The sequence below is a fragment of the Siphateles boraxobius genome, unplaced genomic scaffold (assembly GCF_051911475.1).
Source record: "Siphateles boraxobius isolate OS27281-9 unplaced genomic scaffold, OSU_SipBor_1 22, whole genome shotgun sequence".
NCBI classification, from domain to species: Eukaryota; Metazoa; Chordata; class Actinopteri; order Cypriniformes; family Leuciscidae; genus Siphateles; species Siphateles boraxobius.
Window position 1 is genome coordinate 17,542,104 of NW_027508833.1, and position 19,764 is coordinate 17,561,867.

The 19,764-nt window shown below is 36.4% G+C and overlaps 2 protein-coding genes across 3 annotated transcripts in view; one reads left to right on the forward strand and one right to left on the reverse strand.

The window, feature by feature from the left end:
• slc18b1 (solute carrier family 18 member B1) overlaps window positions 1-1,295 on the forward strand; it is a 13,308-nt gene extending 12,013 nt beyond the window's left edge. Inside the window, exons 12-14 of one of the 2 annotated variants that reach the window (XM_077238873.1) lie at window positions 25-118; window positions 269-315; window positions 456-1,295. In XM_077238873.1, coding sequence (XP_077094988.1) covers window positions 25-118; window positions 269-315; window positions 456-549 — 235 coding nt within the window. In that variant the 3' untranslated portion in view covers window positions 550-1,295. Of the gene's footprint in view, window positions 1-24; window positions 119-268; window positions 316-455 lie in introns of those variants that run through there. The other variant, XR_013206616.1, reaches the window with a different exon arrangement.
• On the reverse strand, window positions 788-18,826 carry ahi1 (Abelson helper integration site 1). The gene is made up of 27 exons (XM_077238867.1): window positions 18,667-18,826; window positions 18,116-18,165; window positions 17,885-18,009; window positions 17,230-17,771; window positions 16,866-16,981; window positions 16,396-16,570; window positions 14,334-14,526; window positions 14,151-14,246; window positions 13,847-14,032; window positions 13,597-13,749; window positions 12,828-12,960; window positions 10,633-10,756; window positions 10,291-10,520; window positions 10,099-10,205; window positions 9,510-9,628; window positions 9,061-9,191; window positions 8,024-8,164; window positions 7,150-7,340; window positions 7,004-7,046; window positions 6,120-6,151; window positions 5,678-5,792; window positions 5,431-5,489; window positions 4,685-4,747; window positions 4,422-4,584; window positions 4,250-4,338; window positions 4,078-4,157; window positions 788-1,785 (listed from the first exon to the last, which is right to left on the reverse strand). Exons 2-27 carry the CDS (start codon window positions 18,123-18,125, stop codon window positions 1,623-1,625), a joined length of 3,579 nt encoding a protein of 1,192 aa, XP_077094982.1. The 5' UTR covers window positions 18,126-18,165; window positions 18,667-18,826; the 3' UTR covers window positions 788-1,622.
• Window positions 18,827-19,764: the final 938 nt, after the last annotated feature.

Genomic DNA, 19,764 nt, shown 5'->3' on the forward strand with positions numbered 1-19,764 from the left:
TGAATTATCATTTTCATGTTGAAGCATGTTCTTTGGGCCGACCATCGGAGGATACATCACACAGACACTGAACTTCGAATGGAGCGCAGGAGTTCAAGGCGCACTTGCCTTTCTCGCTGTAAGAATAAAAGATATGCAAATACATGCATAACAGACCATTTTTAAAATAGACCTATCTTTTCTTATCTGAAAAGTTTATCAGTTATGTTATCAGCATTTTTGTACATATTCATTTATTGGCTAATATGTGTACCCTAACTTTCTTTAGGCTTCACTACAATTAATATACTTCACAATAGAGGACATACAAAACAAGTAAGTATATTTTTAATTAACTTTATTCAGCAAATATTATAAAAAATATATATTTTGAAATGTTTAAACTTTTTCAGCTGGTAAAATTTGGTATACTCTGAAAACATTGATTATGCATAATCATATTTTATTTGTTTCAGGTCACAAAAGGCCAAAAAACTTGAAATGTCATCTCAAGGAGAAAAATCCCCTCTTCTCCCTAAGACAGAACATCTTAGGGTTGACACCACCTGAAATAAGCTGCTAAAATATTTTAAATGGGAGAACAAACTTAAATCATATTGCTGCTAAATACAGGTGATGTGGAATATGAGAGACGGGTGACAAATGAAGAACGCAGAGGTGGTCAATACATGTATTATTTTGAGATGGACACACCATCCCACATCATTTGAAACTTTAAACAGGGGATCTGTGAACATTTACAAAGTAAATGTTAAAAGTCCTGTAAGAAGATTGACTTAAGAGAGGAGACAATATGTATTAAAGTTTAATTAATAATTGTATTGAGGTGATGTTTACACCAAACAGAGTTGAGACCAGTACAATGGATTATTTCTGAGATCTTGATTTCATAAATCTTTTGGACTAGTGCAAGAATGTGGGATTTGTATTTTTATGTTACTTAACATAGATTACCCGTCTAACCGTAGTTTGCCACTGTTCCCCACTTCAACTGTTTTTACAGATTTACATATTATTGCCATATGCCTGATGGAAACAACTTCAACATGTACAATTTTACAAAATAAATTTTTACAATGTTTATTACAGTATTTTGGTAGGAATGAGATCCTTGGGCTCTTTGAGCTGTAGCATACATATAGATCCATCCAACACTGCAGAAGTTTACCCTTTTACTTCACAATTGCCTGATGTTGTAAAATCTTGCATTAATGTGTCATATAGAAGTGCATAAATATATTTAGTAAATTGTATTCATTAACTCTGGTGCTAAATAAATGGCATAGTTAATTTTGTGATGTGTGAAAAAGACATTTATTTGAAAAAGACCATTATGATTCATTATGATTATCATTATAGTTGTTATTGTTAAATTCAAGATCATTTTAAATAAAATTTTAAGTTATGACATGAACAATAAAATAAAACCTGAGTATTTACATAAACACAATACAAAACAATTCTCTAAAACTACATAAAACAAATACCAGTATCAAAATTACAAAATATATATTTTAAAATAAGGCCAACTACAAAAGATAGATCCACATAAACTATTTTGGGAACACGTTATTGTGTTCCTTCATAGCAGAGGAAAGTCTTAGAAATCAGATCAGGTCACGTCAGTCCGGTCCTTCAGCTTCAAACGCACCGTTGGCCTGGCCTAGTCTGGGGAGGGGTCTCCTTCTAGATAACGCAGAAGACATTTCATGACCCGAGGACGGGACCAGAGGAGGAACAGATGGAACCTCACTCCGCTTCACCTTTTTTTTCTTCTTTTTTGTTCTATAAAGAAAATGAGTCAAGAAAATAAGCACAAATCGCACACAAAAAATATTTAATTTAAAAATATATATTTTAAAAGTGTTTCATGCTATTTGAGCATGAAAACGGTCTGCAATGTTACAAAGCACAAAGTCACTCAAAAGGGAGTTATTCTCAATATCAGTTTCTGAACTCCCTGAAAGACTTCGATTGGTAGTCTTGAATTTTCTTCCGGGAACGAGCACATCACAATCATTGTTTTGGGGTAACGCATTACAAGAAACACAAGTTACATAATCAGATTACTTTTAGTGATAAATTTATAATAATTCAAGTAACTAGTAAAGTAACGCATTTACAACAAAATATCTGAGTAACTTTTTCAAATAAGTAATGCCAGTTACATTGTTTTCCCATTTATTGACTGACACTTGTCCTGTCCCTATGTTGAGAGAAATCAGGAGTGTGTGCAGAGGCGTTGTGTGTGCTTTTGAAACATGATGGTTATTGTAGTTCTAGACTACAGTAAATTTGAGCATGCATTTTCTTGATTCAGTATTCCTCAAAATAAGTAAAAATAGAGAAATGCAAACTCAGAATATTACGCAAACCTGCAATAATCAAATATGTGGAGCACAAATATACTTTATGTATTTAATATCACTTTATGAACCATTGTCTTTGTTGCTAAACCTTTGATGATCCAATTCAACCTAATAAGTAAAAATTACTTTAAACATTTACATTTAATAATTTAGCAGATACTTTTATCCAAAGCAACTTACAAATGATATGTATTTAATAAAAATACATTTGTTTCTTTTTTTTATTGCTGAAGTACGTACATTTTTTTATTGCCTTCTTTTCCTACCATCCAGAATAGTAGCACAGCTGAACGATCTGAGCTGCACCCTCTACTGTACAGCCATGAATTTGTATTTCCTTCAGACTAAAGCATATTCATTTCACTTTTGGTGTGAAAGGACTTTTTCCCAAAAATATAACTTGTTTTTTTTGTTATTAAAAACAAGCAAGCCCAGCCCAGGTGAGAAAAAGTAACACAACACATTACTTACCATAAAAAGTAACTAAGTAACACAATTAGTTACTTTTTTAGGGAGTAATGCAATATTGTAACAGATTACTTTTAAAAGTAACTTTCCCCATAGCAGCAATAACCCCCATCATAATGTATGCAGATATCCTTCATTCAAGATTTTAAAGTACAACATAATTTGAGAATTTATTCTGATTCGAGGGGAATCAGAATGCCAAATCCTGACTGAAGAGAGGAGGAGCTGGGGATGGAGGAGGGTAATTAGCTCCTGAGAAACATTATAGCTGCTGATAATACTGAAGGAGCTTATATATGTATACAGTGATAGGCGTCGTATTCCTATAGGTAGACATGGATCAGCCGAGAGTCAGCTGATGCGAGCTTGACTAACGTGACCTGCCAGAACTGACGCAACACTTTTATGGTAAATCGGGGCACATTGCACCTGGAAGGAGAGGCTTCATAGAGACGGGAACTAAACGGGTGCGTTTCCCGTACAACGGCGTAACTCGCTGCTTAACTACCATAGTACAATGCATCGTTGAAGAAATCAACTAGCTAGTCACGACTGATTCTGAAGTGGTCGTTCAACCACGTTAGTTAATGATGTCATGCAGGTGGTGGAGTAATAACTACTTTTAATTAATCTAAGATCTAATTAATGCAAGAATTTTTGCTATAAATTACGGACATGGCATCTAAGGACTATTTCTCAATTTTCTCAGTTATTTTGCTTTTTTTCCAGATTCAATTATAAGTTTGTTCTTACGTACTAGAGCACGTTCGCACATGCGCACTCCTCAAAAACGACCCTTTAAATCTCTTGACAAACTAAAATACGTAAATTACATTTGTATGCATTCTGAATAAAAGCTACAGATTGTACTGAGTGTCAGCTTGCTTATTTTGCTCGAGATAAGGATTTTTGAGTCTACATGTCATGCAAACAAGAAGCTATGCTTCTAACGACAGCTTGAGAGAAAAACAGGAAAAAACGACTCGTTGAACTATGCTGATAACGACGGAACTTGCGACCATATTTAGTTAACGATACTTTTGCGAAAATGCACCCCAGAGCGTTACTGACAGACTGGGAAGAGAGGTGCTGCAACGATGTCAAATATGTGAAAAATTATTTATTGAACATTCAAGCATGAGTTTCTTGAACATTCAAACATGAAAACCTAATTTAGCAGACCCTAAAATCAAAATCAACAGTTTGTAAAAGGGAATAATAGGTCCCCTTTAATTCATACATGTTTGAGGATGCTTCAGGGTCAGTATCCAGCTCTGAGATGATCTTCAGTTCTCCAGAGGCACTGATGGCTGCAGACAGCTGCAGGAGGAACATCAGGGACAAAGTATATCATCATAATTATAGATTTTAAGAAAGTTTGATGGGAGGGATTAATGATAATTTGTCATTACCTTGACTGGTGTTTCACGCTCAACTCCATGTTGATCTAACAGTGATGGTTGTGCATTTAATGCTCTTGAAAGCTCCTCATCAAAATTCCCTATGGGAGATACATTTGGATTGGATTTAGACAAGATACATAGTACATGTGCTTTTGGTTATCAAACCCCCCCATTCGCGTACCTTCATCAGCCACATATGATGCTGGGAAATATCCCTCTTGCCCACTGACCAGTCGCCCAAACCACCAGCTGTCGTTGTCTTTGTACAGCACATGGATCACGTCACCACGGCGTATCGACAGCTCATCCGATCGATTGGCTCTGTACTCATACAATGACACAACCTAGAGACGATTTCATTCAGGAGACCATAAACAAAAGAATTAGTAACAAAGTAACTCTACATATTTTGTGATATAAATAATAAAACTAATTAAAGTTTACCGTCTGATAGATTTGCCCAAAGTCTGCCTCTTCTTGTTGAGAGAATTCATAATCCAGTAAACTCTGTTGGACATTAACGCAATCTTCAATAGAGTAGGTTCTTCCATAGTTCATAAGCAACATTGGATTATTCTTCAGTGCTAAATACTATTTTTTAAACTAACTGAAACTGCTAAATATATATATATATATATATATATATATATATATATATATATATATATATATATATTAAAAAACAAATATATATTCACTACCTTTCAAAGGTTTGGGGATTTTTTATGTTTTTGAAAGAAATTGTATTATGCTAGCCAAGATTGCATTTATTAGACAATCTTAAATAACTGTTTTCTATGTGAATATATTTTAAATTTTAATTTATTCCTGGGATGGCAAAGCTGAATTTTTAACATCATTACTCAAGTCTTCAGTGTCACATGAGCCTTCAGAAATCATTGTAATATGCTGATTTGATACTCAAGTAAATTTCCTAATTATCATCATCGATGTTAAAAACAGTTGTGCTGCTTCATATTTTTTGTGGAAACTTCTACATTTTTTCAGGATTCTTAGATAAATAGAAAGTTGGAAAAAAAGACTTTATTTGAAATAGAAATATTTTTTAACATTATAAATGTCTTTACTGTCACCTCTGATCAATTTAATGCATCTTTCCTGAATCAAAGTATTCATTTCTTTAAAACTTTTAAACGGTACTAATACAAAAAACGATCAGAGTGTCTTACTTTTTGTTGTTTGAGGGATGGAGCTCTTCTAATGGGCTGCCCAGCAGGACTGTAACCACCTGTGGAATACTTAAAGCTTAAAAATACCTCATGACATGTCATTGAATGGGATTTTAATGTACATTAGAAACAAACTAAAATGTTTTCTAAATATTCAAATTTTTATTCTTTTCTACAGTGTGCCGTGCTCTTCAAGAAGATGCATGTTTAAGTTATCCTATATAATATAATAATGTAAAGAACGTACTGTTGTGTGAGATGAGTGATGCCTGTGGAATGAGTTGAGAGCTGAGAGACATGGACATCTGTAGATTGGAGTGAGGGGACAGTAGAGATGGAGGAGGAAGATATGAGGTCAGGCCCTGAAACAAATCACAAAAACAAGCGAGCCTATTATTGAGGATTAGTGTCATAGGGCACAGGATGGTGCATGTTGTGTTGTATGGTACGGTGTCAATTTTTTTGTTGTAAAATTTTCATTGTCAATTTCATTGCAAATATTTTGTAATCATTGTATAATGAGTTCAAAAGCTCCAAAAGAGACAAACAAAACATGCCCACTGTAAAATGTGTTGTCTCATGTTACTACAGCCAAAACTAGTACTATTTATGTATTAAGATGTAACTCTAAAAGCTATATTGCTAGTATAACTTTTATAGCCAAGTGCAAAAAAAATACAAATATTTACCTCTAGGCTTCTTCCCAGGTGAGACATGCCACCTTAAAAAAAAATATATATATATTGTTATATGTTATTTTACAACAGAATTCATTCCACATGAATTTAAAAAAAAAATCAGCTCATTTTCAGCCCCTTCAAACCCTGTGACCATTGGATTGGACATCACGTGGCTTTGAGTACTGCCTGGTCACTGATCAACCAATCACAATGAAAATATGAGCCATAACTTTATCTCATAAGACCGGCATGGCTACATTTCATTTGCTAATTTATGTTAATGTTAGCTTCATCAACTTGCACCTTTTATAATCATAATCATATCAAGGGCCAATATTCAAAGTTAAGTTGTAGAACTTTAGACTTTAAGGTCCATTTCAATGTACAGCAACACGCGCACACACACACACACACGCACACGCACACACACACGCACGCAAGCACGCACGCACGCACGCACGCACACACGCACACACCTTGATGCTATATGCACACACAATCATATATTTATCAAAACCAGCAAGTACACACAAACACCCTCAGACATATACACACATAATCAGATTCAACCAACAAGAGTCTAACAAGTTTTTGAAACTAACTTTTTTTTGTACATTCTTATTGCACTGTTCATTGTTACAGTATGCTAGTTCATATACTGTGTTTAAAACTCTAGTTCATAGGTACTGTATGGTTAAACATGATGAATTTTCTGTTGCTTCAGTCCTGGTGTCCATTGTAGTGGAAATGAAAAAATCTAATAGAACGAGTTGGCACAAATCTTGTTTCTTAGACTCATTTATACATTAGAGAAGAGCAAATATTAAGTGGATAAAAAAAATCAGGTCTGAAGGGGTTAATGTCAAATAAACATTATCATAAATTTCACTTGCCTTGTTCATACATATTCACACCAGGGGAACTACGATGGGGCTCCTGCAAAAAAAATGGAAGAAAAGTATTACAGATTGATTATTGACTAAATTATAATGCTGATAATAATCAATTATTTATTAAATATAATCAATGACATTTTTACCAGTACAGAGTCTAGTTTCTGTTTGACCCGCTGCATCTTTAGGGACACACGAGCTGTGCTGGCGAATCGGTCCATGCCGGTGGCAGAGGTGTTCTGAAAGGTCGTGACCTCGGATGAATTTCTGCCTGTCTTACTGTCCAGATTCTCTGAACGACTCATCCCTCTCAAACTCTCCACCTCCATCTGAGCCACTGCGTATGAGCACAAAACACTCATCTTTACACAGAAAATGATCATGTGACTTTTGTATTTCTAAACACTAGCCATCTTTTTGGCTTTTTGGGATATCGCATTTAAAACACTGGATGGAAATTTCAAAATTCGCATAAATTCTGAAAATGTGCATAAAAACATATGAGCTCAATTGAGGCGGATATATCTTTTATAAGATAACAAAACATGAGCATAAACTACAATGAAAACACATTTACCAAAAAACTTCCTCAATGCGCATCAAAAAAGTCATGTGACTGTGCAAATGGGATCTAATTGCACAACGTGAAATGTTGTTTTGGTCATTCTGAAATGCCTTAAGCCAAAGTCTGTTATCAAACTGGTTCGATATAATTATCTCTTAAACGTCAGCATTTATCCAAACAGCAGGCATCCGCCTCCGAACACAAGATAATTTGACCACGTTTATTGCGTTTTGTCTGCGTGCGCTGAAGTGCAATTAATTTATGATGTATACGAAAAAAGACCCAAAGACTTTGAAAAAAGAAAAAGATATTGTTCTCTTCGTCTCACTGGATGGAAACATTCACAAATGTTGAATGCGATATTCCAATTTTGCGCATAAGTTAAATTCACAACTTTGGATGGAAACATAGCTAGTTATGTATCTGTATCTGAATGAGTTATTTGGAGGACTCACCCTTATGGTCATACAGATAGAGATGGATGAGCTGGTTTTGGCCAAAGGAGCAGAAGGCCACCATGTTCTCATGAGGGTGGAAAGCAACAGCTCGAATTGCAGATGAATAACACAGCTCCGAGTAAACAGCGACCTGGTCACCTGAACAAGAGAAATTCAAATTCAACCTCCACTTGGATTTTTTTTTGTACTCAAACTAATGTCACATGAACAAACACGAAAACAGGTCTCATCGCATCTGCTTGTCGGCAAGTGTTAAGAGTAGTATGAACTGACAGCGATATCTATGGACTTTCAAGGTAATCAGCTAACTTAGTGTAACCCCAACGATTCTACTTGCATCACGAGCGGGATTAAAACTTAGCGTTGCTGGCATGGGAGGCGGGTACACTAACAAAGACTTGACTTTGATTGCAGCCTCTAGCGTCCATTGCTAGTGCACCTCTTGAGGCCAGGGGAGTGAGGTTTACTCGCACAGCTCTTGGTAGAGCTGCGTTTAAGTTATTTTTTTATGTCTTTCCCCCGTTAACTTCCCTCCATCTCGTTCACTCTGATATACATCACTACTTATATTGCACGCGTGCCCATTACTGACGAAACCCTTGCAATGGGTTTAAATGGAACGCCTAAGCCCTTGATCACTTGGAATCCGCTATGGAGCAGATTTATTATTTACAGATTTATGAATTTGTTTTATGCACCATTCTATAGGCCTGTATGTATGCTTGGGCTGTTGGAGAAAATTTGGAGGTTTACTCACACAGCTCTTACTAGCTGGCCATCTTTACACTAGCTAGGTTGTTTTACTGTCAGCGTTTTATTCAATTTTGAAATCCGAATGTTAGAGAGAAGAAGAAAAATAAAAAAAACTTTTAGATATCAATCTGCATATGCATTGGATATTGGTTATGCTCATCTTTGGTAGCTCCTTTAAAAGCATCTAGAGTAAAACGGCTCTATATGAAACAAAGCACATACACAAGACCTTAACCGGTTTGTTGCACATGACCCATATTGCCTCAAAACAATTTCCAAACCTGTTTCAGAGTTCCACACATATGCCAATCCATCTTCACTGCCGGAAAAGATGAAGCTTCCACAGGGAGTGAACGTGCTGTTGATTCTCTCCCTGTAGTTGGTGGCACCTATGTATTTCCTCACTGCGAAACTGTAACAGATCAAACAATTGTTTGTTTCAATATATTTACACTTTGTTTCTTTTATTACTTTTTGTCATGCTGGTAACACGACAGCATCATGAACTATAAGCATGTGCGCTGACTTGGCTTTTTTTTAAAGTCACATTTAAAGTCAACATGAAATTAAAATTGACCCCGTTTACTCTTAATACAGTATTCTAATATCTAATATATTATAATATCAATTCTGAATTAAAAAAAAATTAAATAGATTTAAGAGAATGTGACAATATTACATTATAGTATTAAATAAATATTCAAATATTAATAAACAGATAGATACTTACATTCTCAAATCCATGACCCTTAAAACACTGTCTTTGGCATGAATTAAAAGTCGTCTTCCATTTGGATGCACCTCTAACGAGTTGATGGATATTCCATTCAGATCTGCCTCTTTAATTTCCTGTAGAGAAATATTGAATTGGCATTTCCTTAAGGCTGGAATACACTACTCGACATTTGCCCGATTTAGAGTCTGAAGGAGTCTATGCTAGTACTCGATTTGGCATTCAGAGTTGCCAGATTTCGCAGAAAAAGAAATAGTCTATGATGGGCACACACTCTGATTTTTATAAGCTTCAGATTATAAATCCACCCATTAGAGAATATCAAACATGTATGATATTTTGAGATGATTTTAGAATGTATAATTTTTAACTTGTCATGTGTCAGTTTGTTGAGTTTGGAACGACTTGAAAGTCTGCTATTGTGTGATCCTCAGTCGTTTTGTGTAGGATTCCCAGTTTTTCTCCATTACCATTTACAAAGTCGAAAAAGCGCATCAGTTTTTAACAGTCCTGTAGTTTATTTCAGACTTTAGTTCAAATTGGGATTTATATAGCTCTTCCAGGTAGTATTTGAGGACTCTGTTACCCTCTCAATGCTCCATTGACTGGTCAGTGCACGGCGAGACCCAGGCACAACCTTGGTTCCCCACACAATAATGAGGCCGGAATTGTCTGCAGAAAACATTCTGCTACCTGTGAGAAAACCAACACATCACTAACATCTCAAATCCCAGCTTTAATGTCACATCCACAGTTATGACGATAATTTCCTCTGTACCTTCTGGGTCAAAACACAGTGAATTGATGAAAGTCTTGTGTCCGTCAAACTCTTGCAGAAGTTGCCCATTCACGTCTTGTATGTCCACGTTCCACACCCGCAGCACCCCATCGTAACCCCCCGTCACCACCAGACTCTGGGCTTGTGGGTGGAACTGGGCGCAGTACACGAATGAAGGGTGAGGAAGAGTTTTATGTGCAAGACTCTGCAGTCGTTCAACATTCCACATCCTGAAAGATGAAAACAAAACATTTTGGTCCACACTTTCACTCATTTGTGGCATAATTATGGGCTGCTTAATATTATAGTTTAACTCTGTATATGCAAAAAAGCAATATTTACCTTACTGTTCCATCAGAGGATGCAGTTAATAAATCTTTATCATCTCTGGACCAGCAGAGATCATACACCACACTCAGATGGCCATTAAAGGACGCCAGAACTTTCCCAGATGGAATATCATATACTAAAAATAAGAGATTAAAATCAATATGAATGTAAAAGGGAAATTTGGGTTTTATTGTATTATACAAACAAGCCATAGAAAAACAAAAAGCTCAATAAAGCATACATTGACTACAAATGATCACTTCAATGGGTTCACGGTCAGGAGACTGAGGAGGCCACTTTAAGATTTCAAAATGCTGAGAATGAACACTTTCATTGCGTGCAACTTTGCATGTGCTAGTTGGCTACATTGTGTTCAGCAGATATTGGTCCATTTTCAAAGTGCCAGCAACTTTGTAGATCCTTCCAACACCTGCTGCAGACATGCGTCACCAATACATTACGTTTTCCTTTCCGTGCTTAATGGTGTCACGCATATATTTGATATTAAAACACTCCAGTCATTCCCTATGAACATACCTGACACCATCCAATGCTAAATTGTTAAATTTTACTAGTCGGACTGCAGAACACTGCTCCAATCTTCCACGCTCCAGTCCTTGTTCTTTGGCAAATGCAAGGTGGTTGTTGTTGTTTTTTGCAGTAAATAAAACTAATAAATGGTTTCTTTACTGGTACACAACCTCTCAATCCAGACTCTTATAGCCGCTGGCTTACAGTTCAAGGTGATATTGGAGGTTGGAGGCCACATCCAGGTCTTTTAGAAGCTGTTTTGAGGTTATAATTCTGTGGAGATTGTGACCATTCATATCCTGCACACAAGCAATATCCAAAATTGACTGACCACATTTAGCCATTTCAACAGTATCCTCATTGGTTGCAGAGGACAGCTTCTTCCATCTGGCTGTTCAAAATTCACTAAAACCCACAGAAAAACCCACAGAATAATATCTAATAATATAGCTAATACTTGCCACATAGTGATTTATTGAATTATAGGATGGGAATAATGAGTGCAACACTGGTATGACCACTTGACCAAAAATGACATATACAAAATTAATTATATTTCATTGTGTCATGATAAACTAATGCAATGCCCGTGCAAAATCTGTTTTTGTATGTTTTTAGTAATTGTTGGTTTGGTATCTTTGAGTTGCTGAACAGCCTAGGCTAGTATTACACAGGAGCCTAAACTCTGAGAAAACGATAACGTTAAGCGCACTAACGTTAAGCAACAGTGTAGCTGACTTACAGATTCAGTTAACATCCACAAATGAATAAGCGCGTGATTCAGGGGAGGTTCAGACCTTGGCTGGAGCAGCTACACAGTGAACTCAGTGAAAACGCTACGCTTGAGCAAACAGTTTGTGAATAGGCTACTACAAATGATGGCCGTAAATGAAAAAAAAATATTCAGATATTTTTAAACCACAACCCTCTAATGTCAGAATGTTTATTTTGGGGAGTGGCCACTCAGTGTGCAGTGTGAGCCAGAGTGGCCAGCGGCTAGAGCGGCAAAAGCCAATGTGTGCTTCTACCGATATATATTTGCATTTCTAATCCAAACAACGTCAAACTTGGCACTGCACTTACTCGTGCACCTGTAAATTTTGAAATCCATTGGACTAACGGTTCGAGAGATATGCGAATAACAAACACACACACACACACACACACACACACACACACACACACACAGAAAGACGTTCCTGTAATTTATAGATAGTTAATACAATTAAGACGTGGAACGTGTACATTATTTTTAAGCTCCAGGCACAACTTTACAACATGCATATTAAATATTTAATAAAAGTTTAAATAAAGGAGCCAATTTTCCCAAGTTTTAACCACTACTGTATATGCATGCATATATTTCTTGTTTTTTGCCTTCACTAATTTATTTTTAATGGTAATGAACTATTTGGTGTGACACACATTTTTCAAATAGCCCATGTAGTCTAAATTGATATCAGATCAAAACTGAAAAAAAATTATAATTTAATTAGCAAAATTCTGTTTCATATAGTTTTAAATGAAGTACATCTTGTCACAATTTCAAAAAACTATTTTATGTCAACTAACCACCCAAACTGTACATGTTTTTTGAGAGAAAAAGTAAGCAAAAATAAAAAGACAGTACAGACAACAGTAAAACATGTAAAGAAACTGAGTTACAAATTACTTACTAATAATAGGAAATGAATCTCTATCTGCACATGCAGCTGCTAGTGCACGTCCATCATGGGAGAAGCGCAGAGTAAAACAACCTATCTGACCTCCACGAAAGGACTGCATTGGCTTATTCGGGATCCGACACACCTGTTTAAACAATCAATAAGAAGAAAAATAGACAAATTAAACGAATTACTGTTTGTGTTTGAAATCGCCCCCTATACAGACATTTTGAAGTGGTGTCTGAAACCATAGTGGACGTTATCGAATTTCCTCATTCAATCCGACAACGCATCGCAATAACGAGTGTACAACCATTTTATGCTCAACAGCTAGAGAATACCCATAATGCACTGTGAGGGTCGTGCCAAATTAATTCCTGTCTCAACAGAAGACACTGTTGAATGGTCCGCAGCTGAATCATCCATCCATCTATTTTCCAAAATATGTCCAATGTGGCAATAGCATAATATCATACAGGTATACGTTCATTTTTTAATTGTTCGAGATTTATACATAGTTTCCATGACAGAGTTCAAGATAAATATTTTCATTACTACTGGAACTACCATTAAACAGCAAGCAGCCAAGCACAAACTATGCAAAAGCTACAGCCCTTATAGCGCACTCAGTGTTCGAATTCCTCACTCGTTTTTTATTCACTCCTTGAAGTGGACTATGTTAATGCTAAGGTCGGGAATAGTGAATGAGGGTATAAGAGGGGATTTCAAACACAACTACTGACTCAGCAATATTAACGTAAATAAAGCAAATATCTAAAACCTGTCCAGGCATGCGGCTCCACTTCATGGTTTCTGATTTGCTCTCCAGTATTTGGGTGCTGGTTCTATTGGTCATCTCAGTATTGAGCTCACTGTAGGAGGTGCTGCCCCGTTCCTGCTGTAGAGCCATCATGGAGCGGATACTGGGGTCCACCTGTGCAACAAATCCAAACCAGAACGAACTTCATTGACCACCATTTTTTTTTATTATCTCTGTTTTAAAAAAGTTAGTTTTAAAAAAGTGAACCTACATGTTCTGGTGGTTTGAGGCCTTTCACTGTCACATAGAGGGTTGAGGCGTATTTGTTCCTTGGGAACTTTGACCACCACTGAAACACTTCAACTGTTTGTGGCAGTTTCTTTGCCCGCGGAGGAGGGCAGTAAAGCTGTAGACGCAGTTTGGTGTCAATGTTCAAAACACCGTTGGTTCCTACAAGCTTGGGGAAATAATTGAAGAGCTTGATTTCAGTGGAATAGTTACATAAAATAACCAAAACAAAACAGATGGAGCTAACAAACAAAATAACCAAACAAATACACCAGAGGTAATGGTACCTTCAAAAAAGCCCACGCAATCTTCCGGAAACCCCGCTCATGACGGTCAACTGAGACGTTTGTTCTTGCTTCCTCCATACTGATGAAATCCAGAATCTGTAATAACACATAAAGTGTTTTAGTCATTCCTTTCTTTACTCAGAGGATGACAATATACTTTTAAACTCATTCAAGGACACAAACCTCAAAAAACAGTAACACATGCGGACTCTCATCATCCTCTTGCAGGAAATATCCAAAGCGCTCATTGAAGATTATCTGTTCCTCCCACTCTGGAACTGTTATTTTGTGTTTCTTGAAGTCAAAGGGTTGCGTTATGATGGGGAGGATGTGCTCGATGTTTTCTTGCTCATAGAAGGATGAAACATGGCGATGGCTGTGAATAGAACAAATCACAGGGAATAAATTTGACTACCTTTGGTAAGAAGACTATGACAGTGTCTGATATAGGATACTTCTCTACTATACAGCAGAGGTGGGAGTAAGTCACACATGTTCAAGTCACAAGTAAGTCTCAAGTCCCATACCATCAAGTCCCAAGCAAGTCTAAGTCGCATGTACACGCAACCAAGTCAAGTCAAGTCAAGTCAAGTCAATGGTTCACTTCAAACAAGTCAAGTCGAGTCCTGCTAAGGGTCAAGTCAAGTCCAAGTCAAGTTACAATACCAAACAGAAAAAAAGTTTATATTGGCCTCAACCTTATTTATTTTTGATTACCTTGATTACCTTTCTTATACATTTATATCATAATATTAATAATATTTTTATAATTTATTACAGCATGTATTTATGATTATCAAAATTTGGAATTATTATGATTATAATAACAATTATATGAAAAATGTTGAAGATAAAACATTTGAAGGCAAATTCACAAGTGTGATGCATTAATTATATTGGTTTTATAGTAAATGTCATATGTTTAACTTTGCTTATATATTTTTTTTATGCAATATCACCCAGACATTAACTTTCCCATTAATAGCCCATATTTGACCCCTTAAATTGATTTCCAGGGGCATTTTTTTCTAGCTATGTTCTAACCATTTTTTTTCTATCCATGCATTTACACTGCAATTACAACACCATAAATAATGTTGTGAGATTAATTATTTTAATATAATCATTTTAATACAGAAAAAATTAGATGCTAAAAAATAATAAATTATATTTTTTTAATTATGAAATTAAAACCGCCAATAGGTGGCGCAAAATCAACGTCTTACTGTACGAGTCATAAGCATTCATTCAACTGATTCGTTCAAAGCAGCAGATTCATTCCGGAAATAAGCAACTAGGTCACTCAGTCACAAAAACCCCGGATTTACTCTTTTTCTGTGGCTTGTTTGAAACTACTGTAATTGGAGAAAAAGAGCAAAAACAGAGAATATTTACAATATTACGTCTAAAATGTCACACCACAATATTCACTCTTTGTTTACTGGACTGTTGTATAAAAGCATTAGGCCTATCACATTTGCAATCGCGCCAATATTCTGGAAATATTTTTTTAATTCATATGTTATAAATATAAAAATAACTCATATAGGGACATTTTTTCCACATCTTGAATTTTGGGTGCTTATTAATTCTGCTCACATTGACTTTGTATTTAGCGCGCTCACTGAGGTGTATGTTTTTTTCTGTGCTCTGTGCGTCACGCAATCGCGCAGAATCTGATGACTGGCGTCAATGGTTCCGTTGCTTTCATTTTGTTCATCAATATAGGCTATGTTGCGATGATTTATATAAAAATTTATATGCAGTCATTTTCGAGTCATACAGTTCAAGTCAAGTCTCGAGTCATTGGATCTCAAGTCAAAGTCAAGTCAAGTAATTTTCTTAATTTAGTCAAGCAAGTCTCAAGTCCTTAAATTTGTGACTGGAGTCAGACTCGAGTCAAGTCATGTGACTCGAGTCCCCCATCTCTGCTATACAGTATGCAAAAACATTACACCAACAGATTAGTATGCCCGAATACATAGTATTCAAAAAACAGTAGGCAAAATGTACCCGGATGACCTACTACGTCTGCCGAGATTCTGAATGGGCGCAACTGATGCCGTAGGTGACATGACAGTGACAACATGGCGGATGTAGTAAGTCAGATATACATTCATACTATATAGAACATACTTTTTTAATGGTCGATGCGATTTCAGACGCAGCTAATTAGCATATTCGTCCAAATGGCTTCTAGCAGGTTTTGGTTTTAGGTAAAAAACAAAACAAGTAAAATCCAAACCTGTCCTCCTTCTTGACATACTGTCCATTGACCTCATCAACCACGTGAACTTTGACCATAGGGTGAGACACCATCAAGTCTGTCTTCAGCATGTCTGTCCTGTGGATATAAACTCCCAGCACTAGACTGTCATCAAAGGCTTGTTTCTCTTCTGCCCGTTCCTCCTCAACAATCACTACAACCAAAAATTAATAACCACAATTGACCCCACATATCACACATGTAAATAACAATGAAATTAACACAATATACATACATTTTCAAGAGTTACTGGGTTTCCGTGGTAGTGACAAGCAAAATAATACATGGATATTGCAGCCATATTAGACGTGAATTCAGAAAAATTGAGGAAACTGTCACTCAATCAAACCCCTTTAAATTGAAGAGAGTAGATACTCGTCACTCTATGCAATATGACTTATGTGTTTGAACAAAAAAAGTTGGTTGGTTCAAGAGACAGCATATCATACCTTCTTTTTGTTTCTTTTTCTTCTTCACTTTGGGTTTGACTGTGTCCTCCTTGAACTCCTCCACAACATCATCCAGGATTTTTTCTGTCTGGTTATCCACGGACACTTCAGTCTGACTACAGACAAAAAGGCAAACCAAATTAAGGAAAAAGGTTTCATGCGTATTACCTTAGAACTTTTTAGAAAAAAAAAACATTTTAATATAAGAGGCATCTCACACTATGCTTAACCCCTTGTTAAGGCCAATTTAAACCTTAAATTAATTTCATTTTTACAGCTCTTGCATCTCCAAACAGAATTGCAAAAAGAATAAATAATCTGGAACATAATTCTTCCAAGAATAGCATTAACTGTGATCATTTACCTTCTATCACCATCATGTTTGCTTGACTTCACTTTCTTCTTTTTCTTCTCAAGCTCATTGTTTAGCATCTGGCTCTCCGTAAACTTCTCGACAGCTTTCTTCCGTGCTGTCTTTTTCCCAGAAGTCTCTTCCTCCTGTGAGATCTGATGTTGGTAAGCCTGTAGATAATCATCTTCCGTCTCTGTCTCTTCTTTCTGTCGACTGACATCATTTCCACTTTTATCCTTCCCTTTCCTAGACTTCCTAGTATGTTTTCCATTGATTTCTGAATCAGTCCTCCTGTTGTTGTTGTCTTCATCTTGAACAAGGGGTGGTGGTGGTTGTGGTAGCCTCCTTTTGCTTTTCTTTTTCCCGCTGGTCAGCGTGGGCTCCTCATCACTTAGAGCATTGTTTATGTTGGTCTTTTCAGATGTCTCTCTCTCTCTTCGCCTGTTTTTGGTGTATCTAGGGCTGCCCTGAGCTGGATCATATGTGTTATGGAGGATAGTTTCATCATCTTCAGTGTCTTTACTCAAATCTAGGTTCTTCTTCAAGGTCTGAAGCTGCAAGAAAACAGAATGGAGTTCAAATAACAGATAATGGTGTACACAGTGAATTATCTTCTATCAATTATATTTTTCTTGATTAAATAAAGATTACTTTCACTATTACTAACCACAATAACTTCCTGGGACTGGTCATCGATCTGTTTGGCTTTCTTTTTCTCAGAGGGAGGGTTTGTGTATCTCTTCAACACCTCGTCAAAGCGAGCTTTCGTCTTAGCTCTCACATCACTTTGACCTGTCAAACAGAGATTTACAGACAAATCTGCATGTATGAGCAACTATGATAATCAGTGACAGAGAAAAGATTAGTTATATATCAAGTACGGGTGATCTTTATTCACCTGCGGGCATTCTGAAGAACTATAGACAAATTCATTCTGGAACAACAATCCTAAAACAGAAATATCATACATTACAATACAATGGAATAAAATAAAATAAACTGGTGTTTCAACCTTTAGTCTTTATTCGCTTATGTAGGTACAATCACCAATAAAAGGTTTAACTTAGTTTAATTACTCTTACTAGAACTAACGTTACTGTTAAACAGATTATGTAATGTTATTTAACTTGACCGCCAACACAACACCTCTAACGTTAAATTCCCGCTATCATGAGCTACATAAACGACTACAGTGCTGTTTTAAAAGCAACTAAAACAACTGTGATGTTATCTGAATTTCTAAAATAACAGAAATGAATAAATGAGTATGTTTGTATAAGTGATTGTTGATGTTGTAGCTTGGCTTAACTTACATCTCACGCGCTAGCTGAAAACAATGCACACAAATCACTGCTAGCGCACATGATATTCTCGCGAGAAAATTCAGTGACTATATTTCATTTTACATGTGCTACTGTTAAGTGTAAGGTGTCTGTAAAACAAACGTACATTATATGACGTAAATGTAGCGAAGAAGTCAAATCATGTCTGCTGTAGAGGATCCATGAATGATTTCAGTGAGCAGCCATTTCTGGCGCGACCGTTTCCAACAGCAACAACAACAACAAGATTAGCCCCGCCTACCTGGGTAACTGTTGCCACGTCAATCAAGAACCAACACGCGAGGATAACACGAATCAGTAAATAATTACAGTTTTTCTGAATTGCTAAAACACTAAATCCCATTCTCTGAACCAAATTCTCAATAGCCTAAACAAATTTGTCCAATTTCTGTAACAAATCACTCTTTCTGTAAAACATTGAACAAATCACTTTTACAAATCTCACAAACTCTTTTTGCAAAACTCTAAAGTCTTCTTTGACTATTTAGGACATAAATATAGCCTATACTATATAATTAAAAGACGTTTATTTAAATTTGTAATGCGGTTTTAATGAGGCAACAAAATATTAGCCTGGGAAAACCCAGACGAACTTCCGGCAAATTTAGATTTGCTCTGCATAGTCTGATGTCTGTGGCGAAGATCTTTCCAAATCGAGGCACCAATCACAAACGTTGAGGCGGTCTTTACAAGATGACGATCGATCTGATTGGTTTTAAGGTCTATCCAATTGCGCCGGCCCCTTTGGAAGTGAGCCTTCCCCAGACTACAACTCAGTTACGACTGAGAAGGGTTTGGTTTTAACCAGGCTAACAAAATATGATGAGACAAGGCTATTTAATAATCTTTTAGTGTGCATGAAAGATTAAAACGCTCCAATACAAAGTGACACAAAGCAATCCACATCACCGGTGCAGAATAAGCAACAGAGGCAAGCTCTCTGCATTGAAAAGTTCACAGCACAATCAGAAGTGATGTGGAGACCGTTGCTGCATCCAAAATTTGAATACTTCCATACTATATAGTAGGGAAAAACAGTACGCAAAAAAAGTTGCATGTCCGAATTCACAGTACACATAAAATAGTACGTGAAAGTACCTGGATGGCCTAATACTTCCGCCGAGATTCAGAAGTGTGCATCAGATGGATTCTTTACACTTCCATGAGGCCACAGGAGACGATTTGTAAATGACAGTGAAGTGAT